The 9,961-nt window shown below is 39.3% G+C and overlaps 1 protein-coding gene across 1 annotated transcript; it reads right to left on the bottom strand.

The window, feature by feature from the left end:
• Positions 1 to 916: 916 nt before the first annotated feature.
• LOC108673339 (polyglutamylase complex subunit TTLL1) lies at positions 917 to 9,344 on the bottom strand. The gene is made up of 9 exons (XM_018161146.2): positions 9,053 to 9,344; positions 8,017 to 8,082; positions 6,717 to 6,841; positions 5,824 to 5,958; positions 5,514 to 5,667; positions 4,698 to 4,848; positions 3,718 to 3,948; positions 1,950 to 2,059; positions 917 to 1,218 (listed from the first exon to the last, which is right to left on the bottom strand). The coding sequence occupies exons 1-9, from the start codon at positions 9,163 to 9,165 to the stop codon at positions 990 to 992; spliced, it is 1,314 nt and encodes a 437-aa protein (XP_018016635.1). The 5' UTR covers positions 9,166 to 9,344; the 3' UTR covers positions 917 to 989.
• Positions 9,345 to 9,961: the final 617 nt, after the last annotated feature.

Below are 9,961 nucleotides of genomic sequence, written 5' to 3'. Positions count from 1 at the left end.
GAGGCCGGGCGGTTAAGCACAGCAGAATTGTAGCAGTGAGTTGCAAGTTCGAGACCGCAAAATGCTGTGAATGTTCTGCGATACTAAGAATCGGCGACATGCCTATGCGGCCTAATAAACGCTGAAACCGCTATTAATATTATTAATAAAAATATTAACGGGGAACTTGATCGAGTGAGCAATGATGCTCTTTCGGAATAATGATACTAAACGCAGGATGAAAACGTATATTCTTCAAAACAGAACATTGACTATGTGGCTCAAATTATGAAATAAATGGAGGATATTTTGTGGCGTTGGCCAGAATGATCATAATATACGTCCAGAAGAAATGAGCTGCTCCCAGTAATTTGGTAGCGAGCCGAACCAGCGTACGCTGGACATGAATTTAGGAAAACAGTACAAAGTTCCATCACAGGAGGTAAGCAGAAATAATTAGATCCCATAATTAAGCCCACCATGCAGGCTCAAGCGACACCCTTTGTACAAGATACTTTGTCAAGAAACAGCGCAAAACAAATGAATGGGTGCTAGTGTAACTCTCAACAAATAGTGAGACTAAATTTCAAAGCATACTACGTGAAATCCAGAGTTTGTGAAAAAAAACTCTGTTTCGGAAACGTTTATTACGCTGAGTTTTCTTCACTCCATTGAAATAAAATTTGAAGTGAGAAATAATCGAAGAACGGTTTCCCAATTTTTCAGTGATCGTGATCGGCACCAATTGGAAGTTCCGTGCACAAATCGCGCACCAACAGCTACTCCCACGCACCGCTAACACTACACTCGTATTGACAGATAATTTCTCACATTGATAACCTTTCATTTTAATTAGTTCTGTAATAACTAATTATTATACACAGTGATTATTAAAAGTGGATCATCGCAAACGCCCAAGAGAGTAGGATTTGTTGCCTTGTTGATTCCAAGCGTTTCGATATATACTAGAAATATTAGAGCTAATATTCATTGAAAGAGTAAATGGGTTCTTATTTCCATCGTGGGTTTGAATATTTATCGCCGTATTTTGCCTTGAATGCACCAGCTGTTGACCCAGCCGCCGACGCACCAGCTGCTTGTCCAGCACCAGCAGGTGGAGCAGCAGCACCAGTACCATGGTGCTGCTGGTGCTCCTGTTGAAGCTGGTGAAGCTCTTCGTCAACAAGAAGCTCATAGTCGCCATAGCGGTCTGGAGTTGGCACCTTGTTCCAGTGAACGCTGTAATGCCAAAAAAATGTACAGAAACTTGTTCTCAAATGCCGTAATGAATGTTCAATTGTTTTGGAAGTGTATTAATAATCAATGAATAATACAATATGGCAAGCTAAAACGATTTATTCCATGTGATAGACTTTGTTTCCTGGGATCTCTTGTCCTGTGAGATACTTTATTAGTAAAATTATTTTTTGGAATTCAAAGGTCTAGCAATTTCACACAATTCTTTTAGAAATCGATAATTTTTCAGCGAAAATTTTCATATCAATGCACGTTCCTTATTTTAGCAAAACAAAATGCCATCAACCCACAGACGAATTTTTATATATGAATAGATTTAGGTTTCAGATCTTTTCAAAAATGATCTTTCATGGCATTAGTAGAATTCACCATATCCGATTTCACGATGTCCGAATAATTTTTATGGATTTGCGTACGAACGCTAAACATCGTGATCTCAAATGTGTCATGTCAATCAGATTTGTCAAAAGTAACTGACTTGACGTTTCATAAAATAGCAATCTATTGATATTCCTAAGCTATTTGGTGACCTCCGGTACCAGGTTGTAGGAACATTGGAGTAGAAATATTTCTACATCAGAATCGTCTTCAATCCCCGGAGGCGAGTTGACAACGTCTGATTGACGGGCTTCGGCACCCAACTTCCCATTAATATCGAATTGCATTAAAATATCAATTAACATATCGTGAAATCGTGAAATAACAAGTCTCACTTGGGAACGCCATCTGGCGGGAGCACCACGTTGAGGGTGTCGTCTATGAGCTTGTGCTTGAGGATCCTGTCGTTCGCTGTGGTCGATGTGAGGGACGGCGAGGCGTTCACCTGAAACTCAGAATGGCTACTTTAGAGTTTACTGACTGGCTTATATGGGCAGGGTTGCCCAGTTGTTGTTGTTTAGAGAGCCAAATATGATAAAACTAATTATTTGATAATAAGCAGTATCATAACATAAAACTAATGTTATGATACTGCTTCAATAAGCAGTATCATTTCATATCATATATCATAGTAATATCGGCGCTGAAGAAGAGGTCAGATGTGGCCTGTCGCCGATTTTTGTACTTTTCGTGACTTGTCCACAGGATATCTAAAAACAAGTCCTTTGACCGGATCTTTTGAAAACTGTCGATAGTTTGAAAAAGCTACTAGACTTCCACCGGGTTCGATATGGTGCTAGGCATTTCAAGTCTGAACATATACATCTCCATAGATTCGTCTAGTCTGTTCCTGAACGCGTTCATACTTGGAGCGCCAACGATGCTATCAGGGAGGCTGTTCCACATGTCGGTGACTCGAAGCGAAAAGAAACGTTGTAGCGTAGATAAGTTGCAACGCAGTTCTTTTAGTTTGAGCCGTGGCCCCTGGTGTTGGTTCTTGTTTCAAATTCTAGTATCCCTAGCTTCAGGGACCTTGTATAAACCATGAGTATACATGTATTATGTATACTTCAATGAGGTCCCCACGCAGACGTCGATAACTGAAGCTTGGAAACTTCATAATCTTTAATCTTTCTTCATAGGACTTGCCCTTCAAGCCAGGAATTATCCTTGTTGTCCGTCTTTGAACACTCTATACAAAATTTTTGTCCTTTCAAAGTTTTGTCTTCTTCAGTAAGTTGTGGGTTCGATCACATCTACCTGCGCCAGTTCTGGTCTGATAACTGAAGCTTGGAAACTTCATAATCTTTAATCTTTCTTCATAGGACTTGCCATTCAAGCCAGGAATTATCCTTGTTGTCCGTCTTTGAACACTCTCTACAAAATTTTTGTCCTTTCAAAGTTTTGTCTTCTTCAGTAAGTTGTGGGTTCGATCACATCTACCTGCGCCAGTTCTGGTCAAATTGGCGAGGTGGCCGGGTGGTTCAGCACAGTAAAACTGGAGCAGTGAGTTGCGTGTTTGATACCGCAACAAGCTATGATTGTTCTGCGATGTTAAGAATCGGCGACAGGCCTACGGCCTATAGTTAACGCTGACACTGCTTACGGCAGTAAATAATATTCTTGTATATATGACATTTTTACACTGTAAAATCAGTTCTGCTTTTTTGAGATTTATTCGTTTCGTGGGTACTGACTGTTTTATTTTTTTTGTAGCAACATATTACAGAAGCTCTATCCTTTGTCATTTAAACGCTTAACAAGCGGTGCCAAATGACTTAGATTAGACTACGAAAATATGACTTAGATGCATCATTATCAGTTTGAGAAACCATACCTGTAAAATTTGCATTGATTAATTACATTAATTAATTCAGTTGCATACATGCAGGTACGGATTCCATCATATATCCAATTAATTTGTATATATAGTTTTTTAATTCCTAATCCTATAACTAAGTATATAGTAAAACTATTAGTCATGATAATTAGCAGAAGTTGACCATCACTATTTATATCCATTTCGAGATAATTAAAAAACGCTTTAGAATTCTCCATTACGATATCATACCAAATTTCGGGAATAGAATGCAAAGGAATTACCTCGATTAGCCATGGCTTGAGCTGATCATCAATGATGATGTCATAACCATAGCACTCGAAGCAGTGCCGGTCTGAGGCCATGATGGGTGCGACCGCTATAAGTGAGTGCACCAGCAGCCACTCCATGTCCCAGAAGAGTTTGTCTGTCTTGGTCTTGCCGCGCGTGCTCTCCAGGTACAGCCGAAGTGTGCGCACTGGCCATTTGCCTCCGTGGATGCTGTTGTATTCCTCCTTCGCATTGACAAGAAAACTTTACATGTTAATACTTTGGAAAACAGGGATTTTTAAACAGTATATTACCCTTACTTCTACCTTTTCACTCCTATAACCAGAAACTACAGTTTAATTGAATTGATCAGCAAAACGCTTCTGCTGGAAACAGGCTTGATTCGTTCCACGTATGACAGTGCAGTGACTACTGACCGCCACGTTGCTGAGTACAAACCTGAGCAGTGGCGTGCAAATTACGTAAAAAATACGTGTAAGGCACGCAATTTCAGGCAACTCTGCTCTAAATCATACATTAGCATGGCAACGAATACAAAATGGATGGTGGAATTGGGCAGTGCTGACCACTAATATGTAATGATGTATCCTTTTTAATCGAGGGCAAAAGGTACCGATTGACTCCATTGATATCAATAACATTCTAGCTGGTTGTTGATATTGCGCTCTATGTTATGCAAACGCAGTTTAAATTTAGTCCCTACCTTGCGGTTGTCTTTGTGATAGTAAGATCCGTACAACTGTCAAGGGTATTTTTGCTGCTGCAGTATACGAAGTTCCAGCTCCCTCAAGTTCCCTCAAGTATACGAAGTTCCAGCTCCCTCAAGTTGTTTCTCGTGCTATCAAGTGAAACATCGTGACAGCTTAAAACTGGAAAGCCTTATCCGTCCTTTATTATCCGAGGATGGAAATGTTAGCTTTAATTCGAACTGCCTGTTTCACACTAAGGGTGCCTAGCGTGCCCCCCTACTCACGCCATGCTTCTGAATGGAGACGTTGGTCAGGTGCACGAACATGTTGTCGAGATCCTGGCCCGAGGCGTCGTAACGAACTGTGCAGAACCTACAGAAGCCCAACTTGTGCATGTAGGCCTTCAGAGGCCGGTATGACGTCACCAGCACATACCTGAGAATATCATAACAATCATTATTTTGCAATTCATATGACACTGGTATACGATTTTCAAACTTTATATACTTCAGAGGCCGGTAAGACGTCACCAGCACATACCTGAGAATTTCGGAAAACTATTGTTCTGCCATTCAAATGACACTCTTATAGTACGATTTTCAAACTTTATGTAAGCCCTCAAATAAAAAATTATTTCGGATGACTGAAATTAATTTGCTTTTAAAAAGGAATATTCTGCAGACCAGGTGCAGTTTGATTGCTACTTTTCCATCGTTGAAAAATTTATTCCTGAGTGAATGTTTCATATCGTAATAATTTTGTAGAGTTGGTCAACCGTTCCAAGCCTGCCAGAATGAGTACCACGTCACTGTGTAAGAAATTGGGACGTGGATGGCTTCATTTGACTATTTTTATAGACAATGTATAATAATCATGTTTTTTTGTCGCAACCATTCACTTTCAATAAATATTAAAGTTGATTAATCTAGAGATATATTATTCTGGTAATGATAATGTTCGTATATGACTCAAATTGATACTTATGTTCGTATATGACTTAAATTGATACTTATGTAAACTAGCGTCATTCAATAATTACATGAAATATACAGTAGACCTGACAGCTGAGATACGAGTCCATGTAGTCACTTCACACTCACAGTCGGAGGTCGAACTTCTTCCCTCCAATGAGCAGGGGATTGTCGATGTAGCGGGCGATGACGTATGTGTCTTTGACCAATGACGGGTTGAACGAGCCTTTGTTGTCTCGGGACCACTTCTTGATTTGCGCAAGTTTGTTCACTAGAAATATACCTGGAAGTTTCCAGGTTATTTATGAATCTCTTTTAACGAAGAGTTCTCTATAGGTATTTTTTCATCGTCGGCCAGACGTTTCAGCAACACAAATTAGAAAAAATGATATAAATACTAAATGACGGTCGCGTAGGCAAATGTTTCAATATACATCACCAATTCCTTGAGAACGTCCGGCAGGTTTCAATATCCAGGTGGTGTTGGGGCACCGCCGGAACTCCTCCACGAAGAGGTTGTAGTCCGCGGGCAGCATGAAGCTCGTCGGCAGGAAGTCCAGGTGCACGTAGCGGCCTTAGCANAGTGAATTCTGTGTTATGCTGCTATTTGTTTGTGGGTTGTATTACGGTACACAACAGTCAAAAAAGGCAAGTGGCGCCTGCCTGACTTGCGTCTGTCATAGCTGGATACTAAAATTTATTACAAAATTATGGATAGAGCATAATTAATCGATATTTATTCTGAAATCTGGAGAGTAGCGAAATTGTAAAAAAATAAAAGCATGATATAATATAATAAAAGTTGCTCAGTTAATAACATCTGACTAAATAAAACATTTATCACTCATCACCTAAGTATTTTGAATATGAGTATTCATTTCCGTTACAACTTTAACCAAAAAATAGTAAAACTATTCTACTTTGTAGTCATGGGTCGCTTTTTGCAGCATGATATTATATTATAAGGGTGCCGCAATCACTTGACACCAATGATAAGTAAAGGTACACGTCATCCAATTTATTGAATCGAGCACAGTCACTCGATTGTTGTAGGGGAAATATTTATCACTGAAAACGGAATCCTGAAAACATTCTATTTCTATATGTGAAGTTGGAAGAATCTAATAAGGAATTTCTCGTGAATTTACAACGGGGAAAATTCATCAGATAGCCGGAACTAGCCTTTTAATAAACTTTTAAATTTCTAATTCCTAAAATATTCTTCAAAATTCATTGAAATTAGTTTTTATAACTTTATTTCTTGAGATTTATGTTTCAAAATATAATACTATCATCTCAATTTAATATTAAAATTTCCTGAACTGTACGTACCAGTGCCATCCCTCTCTGCCAGGATGGATCCGTCCCTCTCGAGCTCCCTGCGGTAGCGCTTGATGTTCTTAACGAGGAGATCCTTGCGAGTGAGCTCGTAGTGGCTAGGGAAGTGGCTGATGAGCCTGGCGGGCAGGAGGTGTAAAGCTAGGGAAGTGGCTGATGAGCCTGGCGGGCAGGAGGTGTAAAGCTAGGGAAGTGGCTGATGAGCCGGACACGAGAGACCAAAGGGATGAGGCTGCTCTTTAAAATGCCTTACCTACCACTGAAATTTTTCAAATAGTTCAAATTATGTGGAACTTTGCGTAAAACTACACAGTTATTGTTATAAAATTTTTCATTCAGCGTCATATTGTTACGTAAGTGCAAAATTTTTGCTTAGATATCAATGTACTATATGTAGGCGCTTACGAGTATGATTCGGATCTCAGTTTCTGTGCAGGAAACACAAACAAACGTTCAAGTGCAAATGATTCAATGACTTGCAAACAATTCAGTCTTTGCAACTAAAGATTTCAAAATGCAAGGACTGAATTTCCTCTCAGCCGTACATTAGATGCCAGGATAACCGTTACGGAAAAAGCTGACATTAGAAAATGTATTAAAAATAAATGTTACATTTCAGCTTACGAACGAAAGCAATAAGCCAAATAGATGTACTCACTGATTATCGTTCATGCGGTAGCCACTGTCTACACTGAACAGCGTTCTGCACGTCTGAGCTCCCGCCCTGTGGAGGTAATTAATAATGATTTGCATAAGTAATTTGCTTCTCATAAGATTTATAGTTCCGAAGGAGCATTATATTTTAGCTATATGAAGGTACTGGAATCTAATATGAATAATCTTCCCATTGAGAGCGAGCTATGAATGTGGCGGTGGCTGCATTAAATTAGCATTAACTATTGAACATCTCAGGTCGACTCAGTCCCAGCCTTGGCATGCTGACTCTGACTTTCAAATGAGACAGCTTGATGGTATGGTTGGAGTAAAAAGTGGCAGAGTCAGCTTATCATAAATAAGTGCGTTTCGGAAATTTTTTGACCGGTATTACATAGTAAAAATGCAACGATTTTGGTGGATTCCAGGCTCAAAGTTTTTCTATGATGGCGCTGGCTTAAATACGTTGCCATGCACAACGGCTGCGCTCTGGGTGATGATGGCAAAGAAAACATATATTGTCAACTCACTGAGGTCTCTGAGATTGGCCAAGCTCTCATGTAATTACCACCTTGAAAACAATTACTAATACAAAATTCATAGACACTTGAGTAAGATAATGGACATAAGAAGTACTCACTGATTATCGTTCATGCGGTAGCCACTGTCTACACTGAACAGAGTTCTGCACGTCTGTGCTCCCGCCCTGTAGAGATAATTAATGAAGTTATGCATAAGTAATTGGCTTCTTATGAGGTTTATAGTTATTAAGAAGCGTCATATTTCAGCTGACCTGATATCACGATTCAATAAAGTTTCGGAAGCAAGCTAATACGAGTAATATTTTCGATGAGAGCGAGCTATGAATATGGCGGTGGGTGCATTAGATTAGCATTATATAATCATTGAACATCTCAAGTTGACTCAGTCCCATGCAGCCTTGGCATGCTGACTTTCACAGGAGACAGCTTGATGGTTTGGTTGGAGCAAAAAAGGGTAAAGTCAACTTAGCATAACTGAGAGCGTTTCGGAAAATGTTGTGAAAAAGTTTTACGCATCTAAAATGCATCGATCGAATACGACTCAAAGTTATTCTATGATGGCACAGGCTCATAAACGTTGCTCCGCTCGCCCTCTACGGCCGCGCTCTGAGTGACGAAGGAAAAGAAAATATGTATTTTCAACTCGCTGAAGTCCTGAGATTGGCCAAGCTCTCATGTAATTACCACCTTGAAAACAATTACTAATACAAAATTCATAGACACTTGAGTAAGATAATGGACATAAGAAGAATACTAAGCTTACGCAATACTTATTTATCGAAGTCTATTTTACAAAAAAAAATTAAAGATTGCGCATAGAGAAATCATGAACAAAATAAGATTGAAGAGGCTAGATTTGTTAATGTAGGATGTTAGATTCTGCACCAATTAAGATAATACTTATTTAAAACCGCCGATTTACCTCATTTGGTGTAACTGAGAATACGCATTTAAAACAGAATGACAATTTTCTAGAAAGAATATCAATGCAAAGCGAAACCAAAATTTGATATTTTCACTTTGAACGATTTCACTTTATTTTAGGAAAATTTAGCCAACTACCCTAACTCTCGTCAATATCAATTTTAGAATAATACCATCTAATTCAACTCTCGTAACAATTGCTCAACGAACCAGTAAAAATTCCAGTCTTCATCTGGTCCAACTTGAAGCCATCCTCTTCTCTCGAAATTATTCGTGAGCACCGACTTCTCGACGTCCGTGCAGTAGGTGATACGAACGCTCATCTTTTATAATTCGTTATGGCAGCTTAGCCACGAGCATCAATTCGATCCGTTACCAGATGTGACTTCGTGATTTTAAATAATTATCTGTGTTCTTAGTTATTTACTGACCTAAATGCAATATGAGAACTAATTTCAGGCCAATCACTTTTTTGGGTACTTATAAATGTATGAAATCCTTATTTCATTCGCGACAAAACTAGCAAATGACCTCCAGTGAAGCAGAGCGGTGCGCTGGAGACTCAAATGTGGACCACAACTGTTTCCATGGCAACAATTTCCTCAGGTTCTCGACGGTGAACGAGTTTCATTGATCGAATGCACGTTCAAGAACTCCTTTTAAACAAGGGAAGTGTCTCGGCTAATATTAGCCATATCTACTAGCGGCTCAAACTTTCCCCGAGTAAATAATGTTCCTTCATAATTTGGCAATATTTTACGTTTTTGCCCGATTTTGCTCCCAAAAATTGTCATGTTGCTATGAAAATTATTTGGGATGTGCTCATTGATGCCAGTGCCTAGCCAATTTACAAGAATTTCTCCCTGTTAAGTGAAGAACTGTGGATCAAGCTAACAAAAGTTCTGAAGTCTCGATTGATTTAACACAGAATAATAATAGGCCTTTGGAATTAAACATTCTTACAGACTATGCAGAAGCACCGAGCGTCATAAAACATGCCGTAGGAGGTTGCTTACAGGCAAATAGTCCACTAGGAACCGCATGAGACTCAGTTGTAACTAACAGATTGCGGGTTTGCACATGGGCTTTCTTCTGACTTCTGAATGACCTGGGATGGCC

The sequence above is a fragment of the Hyalella azteca genome, unplaced genomic scaffold (assembly GCF_000764305.2).
Source record: "Hyalella azteca isolate HAZT.00-mixed unplaced genomic scaffold, Hazt_2.0.2 contig12422, whole genome shotgun sequence".
In the NCBI taxonomy this organism is placed as follows: Eukaryota; Metazoa; Arthropoda; class Malacostraca; order Amphipoda; family Hyalellidae; genus Hyalella; species Hyalella azteca.
Note: the sequence above shows the minus strand (reverse complement) of the source record. Positions and strands in the feature narration are given on the sequence as shown.

Coding starts and splice junctions, on each gene's coding strand:
- LOC108673339 (XM_018161146.2), bottom strand. CDS start 9,165: ATGAGCGTTCGTATCACCTACTGCACGGACGTCGAGAAGTCGGTGCTC. Junction 5,668..5,823: donor CGGACGTTCTCAAGGAATTG/GTGATGTATATT, acceptor GGAAACTTCCAG/GTATATTTCTAGTGAACAAA. Junction 3,949..4,697: donor TCTCCATTCAGAAGCATGGC/GTGAGTAGGGGG, acceptor GTCAATGCGAAG/GAGGAATACAACAGCATCCA.